This window comes from Rhea pennata, chromosome 2 (assembly GCF_028389875.1).
Source record: "Rhea pennata isolate bPtePen1 chromosome 2, bPtePen1.pri, whole genome shotgun sequence".
NCBI classification, from domain to species: Eukaryota; Metazoa; Chordata; class Aves; order Rheiformes; family Rheidae; genus Rhea; species Rhea pennata.
Genome location: NC_084664.1, coordinates 48,444,428 through 48,466,206, shown reverse-complemented (window position 1 = coordinate 48,466,206; position 21,779 = coordinate 48,444,428). Strand labels below are relative to the sequence as shown.

General features: G+C 45.3%; 1 protein-coding gene across 1 annotated transcript; it reads right to left on the bottom strand.

Annotated features, from left to right (window-relative positions):
* On the bottom strand, window positions 1-18,674 carry BFSP2 (beaded filament structural protein 2). The gene is made up of 7 exons (XM_062567864.1): window positions 18,201-18,674; window positions 8,741-8,823; window positions 7,849-8,005; window positions 6,332-6,493; window positions 1,729-1,860; window positions 1,020-1,240; window positions 1-164 (listed from the first exon to the last, which is right to left on the bottom strand). Exons 1-7 carry the CDS (start codon window positions 18,657-18,659, stop codon window positions 161-163), a joined length of 1,218 nt encoding a protein of 405 aa, XP_062423848.1. The 5' UTR covers window positions 18,660-18,674; the 3' UTR covers window positions 1-160.
* Window positions 18,675-21,779: the final 3,105 nt, after the last annotated feature.

The following is a 21,779-nucleotide window of genomic DNA, read 5'->3' as shown; positions in this document are numbered from 1 at the left end:
TCTAATAAAGTTGTTCAAGCTACAACCTACTTTGACTGTTGAATCAAACTGAATAAAGCAGGCTGTTTTGATGGGTTTTTAGCTTCCAGGAACATACTTGGCACCGACATCTTCTACTTTGAATGACAATATTGTCTTCTTTGTGCTAGCAATTTCATAATCAGCTGAAAATAAAAAGAAAACAAAAGTAAAATTGTTCGCTACTGCAAATAGGAAAGGTGCTGAATCAACTGCTATCTTCAACAGGTGGACTCTGATCAGCTTCAGCAGGATTTGGTGGTGTAGCAGAAAACACATTTGGTGTACTGTGTTTATTTTATTTGAAAATGAAATTTATATAAAATTTACTCCTGAACAGAAGAGTGAATCTGTGGATCATATTCTCAGAGGTTCCATGATTAATGGTGATTAAGTGTCTTAAAAATAATTTTAAAAAGAATCCAAACATTATAAATGTGCTTACAGGTTATTCTCAGAGGACACACATTAAAAATCTGAATTATGTTTCTCCACAAAACACACAGTCAGTGAACCAATTATCCTCAGACTCCAGGGGGAACTCATGTGCTTAAAACGAGAGCTTTCTCAGGATCACAGCTTTAATATTTGGACTGTATAGTGGGAGGAAGAGGGGAGGCATCATGTTCCCAAGGCAAGAAACAATAGCACAGTTGTCTTACAGCCATTAATGTAGCCCAGATGCTGTAGTAGCTTTGTAATTTCTCAGATCTCAAATCTTCAGGGAAGTGAGGCTGACAGATCTTCTGCCATATTCCTAAACGCAGTCCTGTGGCACTGTCAGAAACTCCCCATCTCCAACACACCATGCATCCCAGCATGGTGGGATTTAGGATGTTCTTCCACTTAGGCAGTTTCTCCAAATCTAACCATCTACTACCCAGCCTTATTAAACACAAAAACTACTCTAGTCCTTCAGCTTCTAAAGTGCCTTACAACGCCTTTCCACAGAGCTCGTGTTTGCTGTGTTCATGGCACGCTTGTTTTTTAATGAGAAATACCTGCTTTGTTCTCCATCCAGAAGACAGTGATACGCAGCGATATCTTTCTCCAGCTGTTGTTTACTGGTCAGCAGGTTGTCACGATCTCGCTGCTGCTGCTCAGTTTCTATTTTGATTTCTCCCATCTCTGCCTCCAGCTTGGAAATGACAGAACCTAGGTTCTGCAGTTCGATGTCATGCCAATGCTTAGCATCGTATAAAGAGTTCTCCAGACCTCTTTTCTGTGAAAGCAGGAGAGCAGTTGTCAAAACAGCTGTTTTTTCATAGGCTTTATAGTAATTTTGATTTAGTTTTGGCTATTGGCTCCATTATATATGCTGAAGTGGAGATTAAATATTTTGAGAATGCCTTTCTTTAGGTACTTTGAAAAAGTGTACATTACTGTAATGCAGATGTTGGACAACTTCACTTGCAAGGTCCTGCTGCTACTTGTAGTCTAGAATACTACCCACCCAGCAGTCTCACCAAATAAGTGACCTTATTATTAAGGTCAGTATGAAGATACTAAAGATTGAGACCCAGTTTTCAAATGTTGAACAGTCAGTGCACCAGATCAGAAGAACTCAAAAATGTTCTGGCATCTCTGTAAACAAAATCCGTTTAAAAGGGGATTTCTGCTTAACTCTGCATTCTAAGAAGGAAGTGTTTGCCTCAAAAATGCATGTTGAATTCAGATAGAATATACCCTTTGAAAAGCAACGGTACTTACCAAAGTTCTTAAGGATTCAGTTTCTGCTTGCAAACTCTGTATTTTGCAGGCAGTTTCATGAAACTCTGTTCTTAGCCCCTCCACCAGTTCTTCTTCTTGGGTTCGTTCAGCAGCTATTGGTTCAGCTTGTTGCTGGTAAGAGATTATGATTGACATCACAGGGTACTCATATTTTATTTTCCTTATGTTCCCCAGATGACAGTTAATATTGCCATAGCGTGTGGCAGTTATGATTTAAAGTTTGATTCTGGTCTATTAAATTCCTTGATTGAACAGTGCTAGGTAATTTTTAGCGTCAAAATCATCACGTCTTCTATGCATTTACTTTAAAAATAGTTTTATGCATGTAAATGTTTTATCTATGTCAACAAAAGCTGTTCAGCATTTATACAGGAATGTTTAAAGTGACCTATAAAAGGAAAACATTGCTGTAACTAGTCTTATCTTTACAGTGTATTATAAACTTACTTTTAAAACTTATTTTTAAACTTATTTCTAGATTTCACTTAGTTTTCACTTTATTTCAGAAGTATTCACACCTTGCTTTTTTCACATAAGATTCTGTGAATCAGTGAAAAAATTATATCACATCACAGAGGTCAGAAAAATAATTTCTGGTTAACTAAGATATCAATTTCATGCTTTTAGTGCATGTGATTTTTAATATATGTTTTAATTCAGGCACCTTGAAAATGGGGGAAGAAAAAGATACTTTAATAAATACAAAATTTCTGTACTTCTTTTAAGAGAGCTGAGATCAAGGTTTTCAATCCATGACACTGGGCTTTCTAGCAAATATGATTCTTTGGTCAAAAGCTGCATTTCATTTTTTTTGGTTGCCACTAATGTTAAACAATGCAAAATACTTCCATTCCACCCTGAATATTTGTCTTAGCCCTGTCTTCCTTTCCTGATCATGCATTCTTTTACTTTAAATGTAAGATCAAATTAAAAAAAAAAATACTTCTGAGACTATACACAAAAACCCATTATTTTACAATAGATTGAGTCATCTGTTGTACTCACCTTTTTTTTTGTAACATGATGTGAACCATACACCTTCATCACTGTGAATGAAATAATCTCAGGTGCAAACAGTCAGTGAAGACTAATGTGTCATTTAAATACCAATTAAGTCTCAAATATAATTCAGAATTTATGAACCTGTGCTGTGCAGGGTTCAGTTTCAATCCAAAGAACAAAACAGGCATTTTTGAGAAATTACACAAAGCCTATATTTCCCAGAAATATTTGATAGTGGGTTGTGCTTCAGAGAGGCATAATCCCTCCCCAAATACCCATGGACATGGATTAATGATCATGGACCTGCCACTCTGGAGTGATTTGTGTCTGCTGAGCTGCTTTGAGAGCGTAGTCTGCATGTTACTCTCGTACTAGGACTGTTAAGTGCCTCTTCTTTAATAAGATACATAGGGGAGGAAGAGCGCCTTTGTCTGTGTCTATAATTTTCAGCCTACACATGCTGCCTGAAGCCTGGCGTCTCTCAGTCACATTCCCCTTAATGGCAGTCTGAATGCTGTGCAAATTCAGGCTGCCTGTAAATCCCACTTGCCCTCACCACAGGTGATGTTGAGACTCCTCCAGAAAGGACCCTGAGCTCTTAAGGCTACCTGACATTAGTTACATGAATGATACTAAGGCGGACGGGTGGATGGAGGTGTCCAGGTCAGGCACTAACTATCGAGGATGACACAGCCAGTAAGTGCGCACTGAGTAAGTCATTACACTTTTGGTGCACACAGGGTTTCTGCATCCTCCTTCCAGGATTACCAGCTGAATCACCCCAAGAGACAACCTGGAGGGGGCTGCTGTGGAGAAGTGCAGACGTAATGCTTGCGCTCTCTTCACTAGGCAACTTGTGTGTCCTGGAGGTTCTGCTCTTCCTCAGACAGTGCACAAGAAAGAGGATCCACTGAATTATGGCGCCTGCAAACAACCAGGTTAATTGAGGGCAAGGATGAAAGCAGCCTCTGAAATCTTTATCGTTTTGTTGCTTGAGTTTCCTATGAATGGCTGATTTGAAAAGTGTCCATACAGTTCTTCTGGGCTAGGAGTGTAGACTCTTTCATTAATCTGTTTTTCACGGAATCAAGATAGTTAAGGGATAGAATACAAACATCCAGGAGTTTACTGCCTGATGGGGCCTTAGCAGCATGAAATCTGCAGAGGGAAATTGGGTTTATTAATCTCTTAGAGTTCTGGGAATGTGTTAGCAGAACATAATTCATGAGCTTTCCAAAACCTTTTAAGAGGTCTGTCATGGGAGACTACAAGAAGAAGCTGTGTAATCGTGTGCTCAGAGGCAGAGCATTGTCGTCGAACAGCTGGTCGAGAGACAGCATATGAAGGGGAGGATTAAGGTCCAGTTTCATCATGACAAAAGTTTAACAGCAAGATTCCTTAAGGTTTACTGCAAGAGCCCATATTAATTAACTGAAATGTGGATGAATCATGGACTAGAAAGATTTGTGGATGTCAGAGGACTATACAGATTAGCAACAACCAGAGGTATATGTATGGAGTCAGACTACACGAACAACATCACATCAGTTAAGTGGAGAGCAATGGTCATTACAGCAAAGCATGTTTCAGGGAGTAATATTAAATAGCTTATATGCCTTAGAAGAGTATAAATTACCTGCATCAGTTTAGGGAAAGGACTCAACCATTATGGACAAACCAGTGGAGAGCTCAGACCAGAATTTTAAAGGTTTAAAACAAAAGAAAAAAAAATTGAGGCACCTGTAGAAATTCATATGTTTTGGTGCCCTGAATATCCATGAAAAATATAGTTGAGGTTGCAACTTTAGTCAGAAGAAAAGGCAAATCAGACCAGAGAATTGGTCAGAAAAATAATGAAAATACTGCCCTGACACTTAAGCCGAAGCTAGCATATCATTTGAAATGCCCTGGTCTCAATTGGTCATAGCAATGCCAGAGAGAGGGTGCAGAGAACAGAAACTAAAACATTAGGGAGCAAAGAAAACTCAAGAAGAAGGACTGAAAAAATAGCGATGAAGAGCAAAGGAACTGCTCTTGCTCCTGTGATGTAAAAGAGCAAGGAAACAGTAAATGATACTGCAAGGTGGCAAATTCCAAACTGGCAAAAATAACATTTTGGGTGAGAATTATTAAACAGTGCAACTTACTGACATGGAATGTCATAAGGCCACAACCTTAGTTAAAGAAAGGGCTGGAAATAATTAGTATAACTCTTTTTTTTATCTGTATAAATAGTAATGATATCTGTATGAGGTATGAAACTGCATCATCTAGGTTTAATTTGAGACAAAAGCTCTTGAATGTCATATGAGACCCTGCTCAGAACCAGAACTGATCTTTCCAGAAGTCTGCAATATTCCAATTCTTCTTCCCATTACAAAATAAACTAAAGTAAGAACAAATTAAACTAATTCCTAAAGAATAAGAGCTTAGTCTAAGGTGTGACAGTAGGGATGGATTATGTTATGTCTGCTATTGGCAGCATGTGGTATTGGCCAGAATCAAAAACAGGATAGTCGGATCTAATGGTCAGGCTAGTATAAGTTGGCAGTTTTCTCTACAAATGATATCTCTGAGCAGATCTTGGAGGCACGAAGTAAATGAGAAGAAAGAAGCTGTGAGAGTGTCAGTTTGCACAGGAGGAGGGGGAAAAAGCAATGCGTGTGCTTGACAGGAAAGTGGGAGCGCCAAAGAATTTGGTGCCATCAGAGTAATTCTCATTGGCTTTACCACCTGCTGCTGCCCCTCATAGCAAATCTGCACCGTAAGACTTATGGGGCTATGTCTTTCTTAAGTACTTCTGTAGCACAGCTGTAGTTATGATTCACTGTGTCATGCTTCATTGTTAACAGCCAACTAAGAAAGAAATGGCTGTTAAAATACGGTGTTATGCGTTGAACTTGATGCTTCAGCTCTGCAAAAATGCTTATTCAACCAGAGGCTTCAGAAAATGAGTAACTCTTCTTGACAGAGGAAAAGCTGCCTTAAGAAACTCTTCCAGACTCAGCATCAGGAGGTGAGAGAACTTTTAAAGGGAATATTTCAATTACGATCACTTTTCATTTCCATGTTAATATTCAGTCATCCCACCTCTGCTAAAGGAAACAATTTCAAGGAGAAGCCCACAAAAAGTGTGAAGCTGTGTAAATATTGTAGAGCAATGCATCTGAACCTTTTTGATTTGTGGACTCCTTTAAATTCTCTAGTTGAGAAATGGCCCTAATAAGAGCCAGAACCACTGCGGCCCATCCTACACAGGTTTCACCTGAATAGGTTTGTTTTTCTTAACCACCATCTCAGAGTCCTTGAAAGTTTCCAACAGATGCCTGTGATATCAGTAGGGTCATTTCCACTGCTACTTAAAACCATACATCCCAAGGAAGTCACCGATATTTAATGAGAGTGTTTTTTGGTGTGTTTGGACCAAACTCCCTTATATTTTTACCATAATTCTTTGTTTCAAGAAAGTAGGAAGAAAAATAACCCCCAAAGTTACTGCAGGGTATGAGTCATATTTTTTTATTTTTTTTTAGATGCCTTCACGTTGGATTTAATTATAGAGACCTATGTCACCACTTACCTTAGTACGGAGCAGGGCACCTGCCTCAGCACGATTCTTTTCAATATCTCTTTCCCAGTGGATTCTGATTTTTTCCAGTATGTCATCCAAGCCACTCCCAAGAGGAACATCAAGTTCTTCCAGCTGAGATCCTGCAAGCTGTTTGTATAATACCTTCACATCCTTGGGGAAAAAAATAGACCCATTTAAAAAAATATAAAGAAACGGTCAGTTGAACAGTAACTTCAGAAGGGCTCTTGGAAGGCTGTTATTCTCATTGTGCCATATGTATGTGGGCAGATAAGAGCATCAATGCTGACTCTCCTACTTTAACAGCAAAAATTACAATATATGGAAATTTAAAGGGGTCTTGTGAATTTCTTTCAATTTTGTGTGTTTTCCCTCTCATCTGAAACAACTTCCAACTTTCTCAAGATTTACAGGGGTTCCGAAGCCACCGGGTATTTTTAGCAAAATGACAGCATTGGGAATCTCATGAAACCAGGGAGGGCATGAAGCTTTATCTTGGCAACCCAACCCAATGCCAACGTTGCTGAGATGTTGTGGTTGGAGAAATAACGTAAGAAATGTAAGGCAGGATAGTGCTTCATGTGAGTGAGAAATCTCAGTGCAATCTCTCTTTTACTCTTGAGGCTTCAGCACAACTGCTTGCTGCCCCTTATGTGGGATTAATGGTAACTCCATAGTCCAACCCTCTGTCAGTAAAGGTGCTTATTTGGGTCAGATTGTGAAACCTGCGTTGTGGAGTCCCCTTCTCTGGAGATATTCAAGGCCTTCCTGGATGCAACCCTCTCTAACATGCTCTAGGTGACCCTGCTTGAGCAGGGAGATTGGACTACATGATCTCCGGAGGTCCCTTCCAGCCTCACCCATTCTGTGATTCTGTAACCTGTGCTGAAGTGTCTAATCCACCTCCATGCACTAGTTTCATTCACTGGTGAATGTAATGAGCAAGTGAAACAGTGCAACAAAATCAAGTAGTAATGGTGTACTCTTCCAGCTGCTGGGCTCTTTGACTTGCTTCAGTGGTGTGTTGCTCAGAAGTAGAGACTCAGTTTCAGGCACTGAGTAGGCTTGCTAAGTAGAGCAAGAGTTTCCAGTTAATGTACAATGTTATTACAGCAGTACTATCCCAGGTACGGGGTTTGTTCTCTGTACAGCACTTTGTTTACATCTCTGTGATTAAGGATCAGCAGCTGGGATTTTGACGTAAGTGACTTTCCCAGTCCATGAATATCCTGTGATGTATAGTAAGAAATGAAGTGACAGTGTTTCTTCCACACCATATTCATCAGATGAGAAAAAAATAAAAATTGTAAGTAGGTAATTTTAATCATGCCTCAAAGGTTAGTGCTTTAAACTAGCAGAGAGAAGAAAAATAGGAACAGTTTTCAGAAGAATCCTACCATCCATATATAACAGGTGTAGCTTTTTAACGCTTACTTAGCCAGATGAATCATCCCAACTAGCCAAAACAGCCACACATTAGCTTTGCAGTGTCCCAAATTTGGACTTACTTCTTCATGATTCTTTGACAGCAAAGCTAGTTCTTCTTTCATGCTTTCTATCTGACTCTCCAGCTCCATTTTAGTTAAATTAGCATCATCAATCACTTTATATAGGGAATTAATTTCATCTTCCACTGCCTTTCTGAATGGCTGCTCATTTTCATACCTGCAGAGAAAAAAAATGTAATAAGCACAGCTCAGCAAGAAAAATTTTCTTTTTTTTTTCTTTTTTTAAATGACACCATCATGCTAATTAGGTGGTGTGCTCCAGACAGAGGCACAGAAACACAGAAGACATGCCTTGCCCTCTCCTTGTCTTGATGCACTTCAATTCCACTGCTAAAGCAGTCTCGAGTGCCTCATCATTAACTCAGGGTTTAATAAAACAGGGTTAGTTAGCACTCTGGGCTACAATACTATCAAACTGTCAGTATTTCTGAATAAGAATGGAGAGGTGGGTACCCTCTGTTTAGATATGCTACAGGAATATGTGTATCATATGCTTAGGTTTTCCTTTTAATTTAGATTATTGGTTCTAAAACCTTTCATTTCAAAATTTAAACTAAAAATTATATGAATGTCTGTGTTTGTAAAATATCAACCCCAAATCTGAATGAATATTGTCCTTTCAAAAGAGACTGGGGGCAGTACATCAGAGGTTAGTTTAAATAACTTTGCCAGTGGACATTTTTCATTACTATAAATCTTGAAAATGTTCTTCCAAATTAATGTCAGTGTCATAATTATTTTGCCATGTTCACTTCTCAAGTTAGGTGGTTGAGTAGCCAACATAAAAGAAATGAGTCCATTCTACGCATTAACCATTACTCCCCTACAGGGTAAGCCCTTGTTAAGGTAAAATCTCAAAGAAATTGGCCGGTTAGGTGCTTCACAAGACTACCTGGCTTTAAAATCTTCAGCACAAGCTTGAATGTTCTCTGTGTGCAACATAAGACGAGCATTTTCAAGGACTGCTTCACCCACCTACAAGGGAGAAACAATAGAGTTCAAACAATTAAGAATATTAGCATGTTAGCTGTGTGCGTTGTACATACGTTTTAAGCAGATGCATAGTTTTGATTATGAAAACAATCTTTTAGCTCTTTTAGCCTAGGGCTGTTCAAGTGATTCATTCCAGATAATTTAATCAATGGGTTTCATACCTACCAATTCACAAATTGTCTGCAAATAGGCTGTAATTTTTCAGCAATCTTTTCATTGCTCCCGACCATTCAGCTTCTGTGTAGAAACACATTTATTCTCATTGTCGGCTTGATTACACAAGGAATAAAAGTCATTACTGGGCACAAGGTATGTTTATCATTTAAGTCCCACTTATATTTTCCAGATATGGTTTAAGTAGCACTCACGCAGTTTCTGTTACACTTCTCATATCAGCAATCCTCCTTGGGGTGGTAAAAATCCTCATTGGGCTCCAATGAGCCAAGGAATATTTGTTTCTCTAATGCCTCGTGAGCAGTTTTCAGACTCCGAGATTTTGTTCTCTGATGGGGTTGGTAAGTTCTTGTGACAGGCACGAGACCTAAGCAACAGGCAGCCTTCAACAATTATACTGGTGAATGTGAAATGCTATGTGAAGACTACAAAAAACATTGTGGTATTGTTGCTTGGTGCATCTTTAACACCCAGAAGGCACATGAAGGATATTCAAACCTGAAAGATTTGCTACATAGCAGCATGTTCTGATTCAAAAAGGCTTTATAAAGCAGTAAAAAGTAAAAAAGACCACTGCCTGCTCCAGAGTCACAGGTGCAGAGGAGAGGAATGATGAATTGCCAAATCTGCTACAAGGTTCACTGTGAAATGGAAAAGTCTTCTCCACAACTAATTAGTACGGAGCTCCCGGAGGCCTGGCCATCCTACGGTCTGTGCTGTCACTGTCACTGTCAACCTCCAGCTGCTGAAATGAAGATGGACTTGCTAAGGTGATCCTCACGGCTCACCCTGGGAGTGCCAGAAGGTGGCCCTCTGAGTGCCCCAGGGCCAGGCACACGCAACTTGGGGCGCTGTACCAGTCCATGAGCACACAGGTGGGAACACCCCCAATATGGCCTTAGTAGGCCAGGACAGATATAGCCACAGCTCAGGTCTTTGCTCTAAGGGAGCACAGCTGAAAAAGCTGATGGTGGGAGGCTGGAGATCTGAGTGGGTTACCTTGAAGGACGCTGGGTAGTGTTAACGGGAGCAGCTAGCCTTTTGAGCTGCAACAGGCTCTGTAAACACAAATCCCTGTCTTCTTTTTCAGGATTTATCCATGGAGATTTGTGGTTGAAACCAAACCAGATCATGAATAAGAGTAGCTTTTAAACAGGCCAGGAGAGTTCTTCCTTGGCTAATTAAATTTGCAACTAAATGAGATGCAAATATCCCTTAAGCATTCTGCTCTGTAGGTGAAAAGGCAGTGCAGTATGACAGCATCAAGGCTGCATCCAGACAAGTTATCTGGATAGCACAGCTGCCTTAGCATGATGCTCCTACCTACTCTTCGGCCTGCTGCTCAGTGAAGAAGTGGAGATGGAAACATGAGGCTGAAGCACTGTTGCATGGCAATTAACATTCATCCTCACTCAAAGTGGCTTATCATAATCGCATAGAGTAGGAACTAGCAAATACGAAGTATGATATGTGTGAAGATATTTGATAAGGAGAAATCTATAGGAATAACCTATTCCCCACACTGAAAGTCCATAACGGAACACGATGGTCAGAGCACTCTAGATGTTAAAAATCTAGGCACTGGAGAAAAAATAACAATCTACTTGCTTCTTAGCTACTGTTAGGAAAAAAAAAAAAAAAAAAGAAAAGAAAAAGAGTGGCTGAGGCTGGAAGCCTGTAGTTAGAGGTAGTTTCTACCAACTCCAGCTTAGCTTGATTTCCGCAGGAAACAGATGTATTACATGAGCTGCCAATTTTTCTTGAATAACTGTGGGACCTCTTGGCCAATTCCAACCAATACTGTGAGGGACAGGCCATCTCAAAGATACTCAGCTCCGACATGTTTCATGAAAACAGCACCAAGATAGAGAAGAGAAATCCCGTGAATGCTGCCACTAGAGAAAAAAACTGGCAGTCTAAGCATGACAGCTTCAGAACTTAGAGAAGCCACACAAGTCAGAGATGCTATGAAAGCCATGGCTGTGGGGGAAAAGATGGTATCTTATTGCATGCCAGCTAATGCAACCGTGTGGCACAAAAGTATAGAAGACCTTTATGTGCTCTGTTGCACACCAAACTGCTTACTTATTTGAGAAATTTCAGCTCATGTTCATTGTTCAACTCCTTATTTCCCTCTCCTCACTTTTTTACAGTCCCACTTCACTAGCACTGGCCTAGCTGACTTTGGGCCCACGCTGCTGTAAGCCTGGCCCACCAGGACCCCTTCTGAAAGGCGCAGCGAAGACATTTAGTCTTTCTTTGTACATGCAGCAGCAACGGCAAGGTAGAGGCTACTGTCTGCAGATGCCTTACAGCCCTTTAACTGTCACTCTCTAGGAGTGAGCAAGAAGCAGAATTGGGCATATCCAGTTCTTTGATCCAAACACTGAACTTTTTTTTTACTTCTAATTTTTGGAAAATTTACTCTTGACCTCACTTTTTTTTTTTTTTTTTTTTAATTCCTTCATGTTTCTACAGAAATGACCTCATTTTATCTTCCTGCAACTCATAGACGTGTGGATGCTTCACAGAAGTTTTTGCTGTTCTCAAGTCAGGGAAAAGAAATGTTGCCCTGTGATTTACCGTGACCAGTCAAAACAAGCCTATATGTCTCAGCCAGCCTACGTGGTTACAGTATCTGGCTGCATATCTGAGAAAAATAAACGCCTTGAGGAAATCTTAGTATTACATGTGTTCATGAAATGTTCACGTTCTTCAAACTATACACTGCAAATTGGGAGTTATATTAATCACCCGGTTTAGGAAGTTGAATTCAGTTTAAAATGGCTTTTAGTCTGCGATGAAGCTAAAAGCAGGGGAATAACTGGTAGTTTTCTTGAAGCATTTGGGGCAACTTCTTACCTGTCCCACAGCAGAGGTCTTTATCAAAGCCCTAGTGCCACGCTCTCGAGGACTTTGTCAATCCGCAAGCCTCCGTTCAGGAGCAGCTTACTCCCCACTTCATAAATTCGCAGCTAATACCGAACAGAGTGACAAAATCTAGAGATTTCCAGTTCTAGGCCCAAACTTGAGTTGTGCCGTGCAAGTACGGACTGTATAGAAACCTCGAACGCTTAGGAGGTCGCAAGTCAGCAGGACTCGGTCTTTCAGCACTCCTGAAAATGAGCCGTAGACTGTTTGAATACAAGAGTGAATCCGAAGGATAAATAATTACACGGCAGCTCCTACGTAGAAAGCAAGTTTCTAGATGAAGCATCTCTGGTGTACATTGGCTACGAAAGCCTTTTGGTAGGCTCGAAAAGAGAAGACGCGAGACCTCCGTCCAGCGGCTCTTCGGTTTGATTCAGTTCTCCTAGTAACCGACAGCCGGCCGCGAGCGTTCGGCGTCGGCGAGACCGACCGGCTGCGCGCTTCGCTGCCGCCCGCGTCGGGACGCAAGGGGACAGCCTGGCCGGGCGTCCGCTTCCCGCCTTGGAGGAGCGGAGCGGAGCGCGGCGCTCTGCGGGGACTCGCGGAGGCTCGCGCGGCGTTCTCCGAGCGCGGGCGCTGCTGCTAGCGACAGCTCCGCTGCGCTGCGCGCTGTCTTTCTGCGCCAGGATCTGTGCTGCACGTGCAGCTTTTCCAGTTCTTCAGTTAACGCTGAATATTCATGATATAGCACAAGTAGAGAGCATCAAAAATTTCCTTTGATTTCACTGGGATTTTAAGGACATGAAAACGCATTTTTTAATTTTTGGCAAAATATTCTTGCTTGAATAGGAGCTTCTGATTCATCAGACTGCCGCAAGTGGCCCAGCTACTAGCTTATGTCTGACAGCAAACAAAAGCAGCTGCTTCGGGGGGGGTTTGCAAACTCCGTCTGTCACTAGGTGTGACGTGATACCGCCGCTCGGAGGGGGAATCTGCCCCCGGCGGCTACAGCAGCTTTCGCTCTTTGACGGAGATCTCCCTAAATTTGGAATTGCAGGGTTTACGGCACCTTTCAGATTCCGTAGCCGATACATGTAACCGATAGCTTTCAGCTATATGTAACTGAGAGCTTTGTACGTTCTTTTTGTCCTTACAAATGTCTAATCTCATTTTGAAAGCTGCTAAGTTCACGGCCTCAGGTGTGGCCTGTCTCATGGCTTAATCATTCACGTAGTGGAAAATTATTTGGCTTGTAATTTGGCTTCAGTTTCAGCGAATGATCCCTTTATGGAAAAAGAATGGAAGACCCTGTCTAGTCTTTCCTACCACAGACTTAAAGAAATCGTTGCTATCAGGCCGCGGTCTCCAGGGCGTTTTAATTCACGGCCGAGCCCGGCTAGGAGCCTGCACGGCAGCTGCGGCCGCGCGGAAACCCGGCGAGCTGCTTTCGGTCGTGCTTTCCGTGCCGGGCCCGTTCCCCGAGCCTCAGGGGAGCAGGCGCAAAGGGAGGACTGTTGCTTAGGCAAAGAAATACCTGGATAGGGGCTGGGAAGACTGAGGCGTCCTTTGCTGAGTCCTGCTGCGTCCGGGACACCAGGACTTCATTCGTAGATCTAGTATTTCACAAATAAACAGGACTACACCAAAAAGTGCCCGATTCTCAAAGCGGCATCTCCTCCTGGAGAAACAACCCGTGAAAACTTTGACATTGGCTATCCACAGGGATTGAAAACTAATAATCCCACTCAACGGCTGCATCCGAGAGGACGTAACTCGCACTAATTCGTTGCCGGCCCCTGCGCGGCGGCTGAGCAAGCTGCGTTGCGGTTTGCGAGGGTTCGTCGCGCCCTCGAGGCCGGGAGCGGACGGGTCCCGAGGCGCCGTCGGCAGAGCGCGTGACGACGTTGCGAGGGCGGGAGAGGGGCCCCGGCCGCTCCGCTCCTTGCCCCGCGGGAGACGCCTCGGCGCTTTCGACTCCAGCCCTGGCGATCTCCCGGGACGGGCAGCCACCGGGGCCAGGCGCAAGCAGAGGCATCGCTCCGGGAAACTCCCGTGAGCTTTCCGGCTCTCACGGCCGTGCCGTGGGGATGCGATCGTCTCCAAGTCTCTCTCTCTCTCGCCCCGTCTCCCACGTACCGTAACCGCGCGGTCCCGGAGGCTGAGCTCGGCCCTCGTCTCCAAGTGCGCCAAGGTTATTTCGAGCATTCCCTTTTCCCGGGTGCTGCACTGCTCCGCAGGAAGGAATTATCATTACAAATAACCTTCGGTATTGCAGAAGAGACCTATTTAATTAGACATTTAAATCTCTCTGGCATTTTCCGTAAGAACGGTGGGATCAAGACTGAGGGAAAGGAGTACGAGCAGGATGAAATAAGGTGAATTTTTATTTCTGTCACATAAATCGCTCTCGGCAAGGTTTTCTCGTTTCGCTCGGTTCCTGCGAAAACCCTCCTGCCTCGCGCCTGTGCCGATCGGAGCGTGCGCACGCGCGTCGCCTGCTCTGCCGAGGACCGGCTGCCCAGACTGAGAGCCAGCACCGAGCGCGGCGCCGTCGCGCCGAGGCCGCCGGCTCCGCGTCCCTAACCCGCCGCCGCGGCAGCTCCGGCTGCCCCCGCGGAGCAGCGGGGACGAAGCCCTTCGATTTCCAGACCCCCCGCCCCTCCTTATCGATCCGTGGACTTCCCTCGGCTTTGACCTCCTCCAAACCTGCCGGTGCCGGGGGCTGCCGGCTTAGGGGCAGCTGCCCAAGCGACCTTCCAGGGTTTTAGGGCTACCGGGGGTCTCTCCCCGGGGGGGAAAAAAAAAAAAAAACTCTCCTGCAGCGCGTTCAGCTCCCACGGACGAGGGGACCGAACGCACCGCAGGCTCCCGCGGTGCTACGCCAGCGGGCTTCGGCCGCGACGCGTCGGACGCCTGCCGGAAATCCAAACCGAGAGCCAGAAGTTATTTTTGCAAGTGTAGTTGTCAGGTATCCATCATCCATCCATGAAACCTGACTTCCGAGCGCTTTTTACTTTTCCTGCTTGAACTCAGTGCAGAGTCAGGACACTTATTTCATGGTACCACGGCTGTTCCCGTGGCAACTGCTTTGATTTCGTTTTGATAAGCAGGACAGTTTGGGAGTTAATGCTGGCACCTGTTGGCCAGTTCATCAGTGTTTGGGCTGGATAAGGTCCTACTTTCATTTTTATCTTGATGTTCAATGTAAACAAATTGCAGAAACCAGTTAGTCAAAATTGTACATCTTATCTCTGATTATATCTGAGAAAGTAAAAAAAAAAATGCATCTTTGATCTAATCGATCCATTATTGATTTAATTGACATAACTTAAAAACCCTCTAATTCTCTGTATTCTCTAATCTGTTTTAATAGTTAAATAGATATAGATGCTGCTAATCTTATTGTCTATTTTTCTATGATACTTGCAGCTGTTATTATTTCCTTGCTTTGTTTTTCTTGTTTCTATGTAGGAAGATCCCAGTTTTCTAGACTTAAATATGAGCTGCATTTGTTTACTTACAAAAAGCGGAGGTAAGGAAAAGGTGGCAAGACAACGGAAAGAAAAGCCCTCCCCATCCCCAAAAGCATTTGGGTGAAAAATTAAGTAAGTATGTTCCTCTGCATTACAACATTGTCTTTCATATACGTAAAATCAAACAGGCTGTCTTAAAGAACCTGCAGTCCTAGTTTTCTTGGCTTGAGCTGTAAGCCCTTGTAGGTTTTACAGGGTAGTGGTGGTGGGTCTACGACTTCAGAACAGGACACTCATCAGAAGAAAGTAGGATTCCTGGCTGAAAAGCATTACCTCCTCCCCACGCTGTCTCCCATCGAAGCCCTTTACAGCAGCTAGACTGCTTCATGCATATACTGCTTTTTATAAGCACCCTAGACTCTGCACCTCCATTGCCTGCTGGAGTCAGTCTCTTCAGCAAGCTTTATAGGATTAGTGGTGCCAATGACATTTAACATCTTTAAAAGTCAGTGCTTAACTGGGCACTACTGCTCACATGATCTTTGTCTAACATTTTATGCCACTGTCTAGTAAAATACGAGATTCAGATGACAGATATACAGCCAGAAGGCTACAAATATTTTATATATGCAGCCCAGTTGAAATACACCCCTGCCCATGCCAGAGGAGAAACACCGTCCGGGCAGCCTGAGGTGAAATGCAAGATTGGCTCAGGGAAGTTGTTTTCCAACAATAAACGTTTTCTATGACTATGCAGAGCTACCAGACATGAGGCTGAAGTGCAGGGCATCAAGAGAAATGTATGCATGCTGCTGTTCCTCAGCTCTTTGGGCTCCCTTCCTCTCCCCATTTTGCCAGCAGCAGCAACGTAAGGGAAGCAAAGCAGCACCTGCTCCTGTTCCTCCTCCGGGAGCCCTGCAGGTTTATGGGGCAGCTCCTTGCAGGGAGTGGGTCAGGGAGGGCTCTTTCACCCAACATATGCAAACAGGGCTGGAGCGCCCCACGCTCAGGTTCCCTCACCCCCCCTTTGCAATCGTCCCCTTCTCCCACTCCCCAGGGCTCTTGCTTTCAGCAATAGCCACTGCTCTGCTCCCCATCCTGTCCCCTGGCTTCCGCCCAGGGCTGAGGAAACCAGCTACACTGGGGAGAAGGTGCTGCAGACCTGGATGAGGTGTCCTAATGAGACCAGCTGAGATGATAGATACAAGCTGCCTGCACAACTTTGCCTAGGAGCTACATGTACACTGGCCAAAGGACAAGATTTTTAAATCTGTTCAGGATCTGGTTGTCCTGAAGACTCAGGCTGTAGATGGCACAGTCAAGGCCGTACAGGGTATCAGGTCTCTTAGAGTCACATGGACTTTGGTGCTTCACGAGCCCTGGAGAACTGAGCTAAGTGGCTCGTTTCACATGTAGGCCTGGTGGGCAAGCTGGGCCCTAGAGACATCAAATGATTCAAATTGTACCACGTGAGCCAGGCAGTAAGACTAGCCATCTAGTCCATTTTTGGAAGGCAGGATGAATGTGCTTATACACCTTTGTGGGAGCCTTAGGGGTCCTCATCTTTCCAACCCCCTCCGGTGGTGTCCCATTCCCAAGGGGAGACAACCATACGGGCTGCTTTTCAGTGACAAAATCACCCTTTCAGTCCCTGCCACCTGCACAAAGGCGCTGGCTCTGTTCCCTCTACGGTCAACAGAGGACAACGTTCACGCTCAAGCCACAACATGCCGATGCGTGGATGCCATCACCCGGTTCACCTGCAGCAGCTCCCAGCAGAGCTGGGGACCAACCCCAGCTCTCGCAGCAGGCGGCTTGGAGCGTTAGCGGCCGGGGAGCAAGGATTAAACCCTCGGCGGGTTTCGCTTTCCCAAGCCTTTGTGAAAGGCCTGGTTCTCCAAAGGAGAAGATTATGGGATGGAAACCAGGAGCGAGACTCTGACCACGCGGGCTTGATCCGCGACTCAGCTGCTGACCCCAAGCCAACTTCCCCGCCAGGCTGGGCGCCGCGTCCCCGACCCCTCCGGGGCAGAGGCCTGCCACGCGCACCGAGACCTCGGGGCAGCAAATCTCCGTTTTCTCTGCAAGCAGAACATTAGCAGGCAAATTCTTCCCGGTTTTAACTTTACTCTTTCGTTCTGCCAACTGAAGGGACCGTTTCTATCATCTTCCAGGGCTTGTTTTTAAACCACTAGGTCAATGCGAACACTAATTCACACTCCCATGGTCAACGCTTTCCTTCCCAGGCTCCCTGGGAAACGCGCAGCCTGCCCTGTGCACACGATGGGGGAGTAAGGGGGAGGCAAGGGAAGGGAAGGCAGCACTCATTTGTAGCCATGTAATTATTATTTTTAAATAAATAGAACTTTTTGAAAATGTGATTAAGCAAACAAGAGAATAATGTAAAAATCTGAATTGCTAATTAAAAAAACCTCCAGCATACTTGTAATGATATCATGTTGATGGATAAACTAATTCAGTCCTAGCAGTTCTTTTAATAATATTGCTGCTCAGTGTAATAACCACCAGCAAGGAAGGAAGGAAAAAAAAAAAAAAAGAAAAGCACCACCCATTTTAATCAGACCAGACTATCGCGCCTTGGGGTGCATTTCAATGGCCCCCACACACAGAAGCCTGAGGCAATTCTCCTGCTTAATAGGCATTTTCCACAACACCCATGAGATGATAATGCTAATTATCACGAAGATAGATGTAAAACCCTGCATTGAGGGTGCCGTGCATTGGCATCCGGGTGCATTTATCATCGGCGTCAGACCTCGGCACTCAGGACTGCTAATGAGCTGTGAGCCGCCCCCTCGCGAAAAGGGCTCTCGCCCTTACCTGGTGGTAGATGGCCTCCCAGTTCTCCCTCAGCGCTCCCCAGGTGCTGATGGCAGAGGACTTCTTGTCCAGGTAGACTCTGATGTGCTCCTCCAGCTCTTGGTTGACCTGCTCGAGAGCTCGCACCTTCTCTATGTACTCCACCAAGCAGCCGTTCAGGCTCTCGTAGGAGAAGCCTCGGCCCTTCTCCAGCCCCGGGGCCAGGGGCACGGCGGAGCAGGAGCTGCGCAAGCCCTGCAGGAAGACGCTGGTGATGCCCAGGGCTCTGCGGGACACCCGAGTCCCCAGGCTGCTCACTCCTCCCGGGGGCGCCGTGCCCACGTAGACGCCCGGGGGTCTTCCTCCGGCGCCGACGCTGACCCGGCGGCCGGGCGCCCCCGAGCTTTCCGGCGCTGCCGCCGAGGAGGAGGAGGGGGGCTGCTGCCCCAGGAACGAAGACCGACGTCTCGGCAAGGGCATGCTGCAGCTGGAGCCTGCCGAGCCGCTTCGCCCCGCTGCAGTCCCCGCGCTGGTGGGATCTGCCGAGCCAAGCAGGTTTGGGCTCGGTGTTGTTTCGGCTTTGTCCGGCGGCCTTCTGGAACATTAGCCCCGCGCGGCCCCGGCGCGCTTATCACATTGTCCGGGGCTTTCCACGGCGTCAGCAATCCATTTCAAGAGAAATCTCTCTGCTGCTGCTGCTGCAAATACGGCCGATGAAAAGCACAATGGTGTTTACAGGGACAGTAGGACAGGAATTCATTACGACGTAGGCGTTGAAATACCCACCAGTGTTTTCTACCCTGACAGCCAGATGATTTCCTATCCTATGCCCACATGTATCTATACAAATATTACAAATGCATTAGCTGCTCACACCTGTGCTGACTCCAGATGCAATCCCTTGCGGCGAAGCATTGTGTAATGTTAACAAAAATTGAATTTCTGAGGAAGCAGCTGGCCCATGCTGGCTTGTCAGCACAGCAGAGCCCACAACCCTCCCTCATCCCCTCTGCAGCTGCACTATTCCTCTGTGCTTTGGCTTCAGCACCCACCCAAGAGACACCACTTCAACCCCAGCAGCCTGCCAACTCTCACACCTACTCCTCTTTATCCTGTTTAACATCACATATTAATTGCACCTGATCTGTGCTTAACAAGGACCCATTTTGCTTTGGCTGCCTAACAGGGAGATGGAGCAGCAATAGTTGGCTGCAAGAGCAGGGTGCAACAGCTCCTGAGACTTGTGGCAAGGTGGGGAGAGATGTGGTGGGACACCATCTATGCAGTGTTAGATGAGCCATGGTAGATGCCTGACATGTTTTTTTTTCCTACATGGCTACACACGTAGAAAAACACATGGCCAACAGGTGCTTCACAGCTCCGATGTCAGAATCGTCCCAGTTCAGGATAAACAATCCCAGTTCAGGAGCATCGTTGCAGGCACATCGGTGATGCGCTGATCTTGGGCGCTGACCTAATGGGGGGTTGGTTTGCATAGGGGCAATCCGATGAGTCCTTGCTAACATAGACTAGAATCAGAAAATCCTTTCTTATGGTTGAGCCTAATCCTGGCGGCTGGGCTTGTGGATGGAGTTGGGCTTGCTTGTTTTTAAGTCTGAGGGCCATTTCCCATGCATGGGAAGCCTGGGAATGCGACAGCATCTCATAGCTTTGCAAACATTTTCAGTTGATTTCTAGGCACCCTGAATTTAGATTACCAAGCAAAACATACTGGCTAAATCACAGAAGTCCTCCAGTATTTCTTACATAACATTTTTGGTATATTTGCTCTGTGTCAAGTAAAAAGGAGTTTTGCCTTGAAAAAAGCAGTACTGTACACAGAAAACAACAAGTAAAAATACCAACTTCTTTCCAAAGGAACTGAATTTAGCTTGCTGTTGTTTCATTCTCCCGTTTTACCTCCCTGTTAAAGTACACAGAGTCAGAAGATGAAGGCTTTCATATGATTGTCTTCTCCTGGCAAGACTTTCAGGAGGTTTTGATAAGTAAGACAACATTTTCCAGGAGGCTGTTTAGTATTGGACCATGAGGACCGTAGGCAGAATACTGCCTAGCTTTTATCTCACTGAAGAGAGATGCATTCCCAAAGTGCCCATCCATGCCCACATACAGCCACATGCTGATGGCTACCCTAGTCACCTCCTAGGGAAGTAGTGTGTTACTCTTTGATTCAGAACACAAAACCAAAAATGTGAAAGATCCACCATGATGTTACATTTTTTTTTAGTTTTAGAAAGCCTGTGGCCTGGATTCAGATTGGTGCCTAAGTGCAGAAGAGCATGTGCAGGACAGGGAGAGAGACAGGGGGGCCCTTGGCCCCAGGGTGGCCACCTCTCCATCAGATTGCAGCTGCCAGTTAGTAAAGTTTTCAGCTTGCTCTGACTACCCACAGCCACTGGGACGTTTCTGCAGGTGGGAACAGCTGGACCAGATGTGCCACGATCGTAATTCCCTTTTCCGTTACAGACACAGCTCGCCTCGAGCAAGGCCCGTGTTTAATGGTGCTCCGACGCTAACCCTGCCTTGCTGCAGCTCCCCTTCTATGCGAACAGCCGATGAACCTGAGCAGCCAGTGAGTGGCACGAAGCAGCCAGCTGGAGCGTGGGGGTAAATCCCCTGCTGTCTCATCACCTGCTCCTCACCAAGGCTGAGACCTCAACGGACAAAGGCTGTTTCAGTTGGTGAACAACACAAAATACGCCATCTCAGAAGAAAAATTGAAAACTGGTCCCACAATAACCGTTCTCAGTTACTCGAACATCAGTTTAGGCAAAGCTACTCCATGTTCCATGTTATTCTCTACTTGTAAGAGCCTATTTTTAATTCATCATTTAAGCTGCATTCACCCCTCCTGTTCCCATAATACCACTACAGCATGCAATCTAGCAGTTAACTGTGTAGCACTGAAACACCATCTTGATCTGAAACACTGCATTTTCATTCCTAAGAGAGGAAGGAAAGTCTTAGAAAAAGAGGGAGTGAAAAGAGCCTGGATTCAAAGGCACTAGCAGTCTAAGCATATAAGGTGGAAGCTCCTAATCATCAGATTTCAAGCTCTTCTGATAAACCGAAGAGAGATTTCTGTTCCTTTGAAGGGGACACTCTACGTCCCTTCTGTTCAGGCTGTTTGCTCTGCTGGAAATAATTCAAGACTCATTGGGCTGGAGCAGCTGGGAGTCCAAAGCATAATGGTTAGGGCCTTCACGGAGGAAAAAGGGAGGTCATTCTGGTCCTTGTTCCTCTAAGACACTGTTAGAGCAGGAACTGGAACCTCAGACTCCTGTTTAAGTCTTAAGCTATTATCTGTAAGAGTCATGAGCAACATTACTACCTGGACTTGTTTGCCTATGTCTTGTGTGGTCCTGGATCCCATGGGTGCATTAGGTTTGTCTGGAGCACAGTGACCACCCCACTGCCTCTGTAGCCTGTTCCCCTGCTCTTCTGCCATGGAGTTTGAAGATCTTAGCTGGGCTTAACTGGGAGGGAGACATGGGGAAGCTCATCCCAGCCAGCGCTCAGGCAGCACTGGAGTCACGCAGAGGATACACACCTGGCACGCGAGCTGTAGGGACTGCTAGA

Bases quoted from the DNA above. Each gene is read 5' to 3' on its own strand.
- BFSP2 (XM_062567864.1), bottom strand. From the start codon at position 18,659: ATGCCCTTGCCGAGACGTCGGTCTTCGTTCCTGGGGCAGCAGCCCCCC. The intron at 8,824-18,200 runs GTAAGGGCGAGA...TCTCCCTTGTAG, and splicing joins GGGAGGCCATCTACCACCAG to GTGGGTGAAGCAGTCCTTGA. The intron at 6,494-7,848 runs GTAAGTCCAAAT...TTTTTCCCCAAG, and splicing joins TGTCAAAGAATCATGAAGAA to GATGTGAAGGTATTATACAA.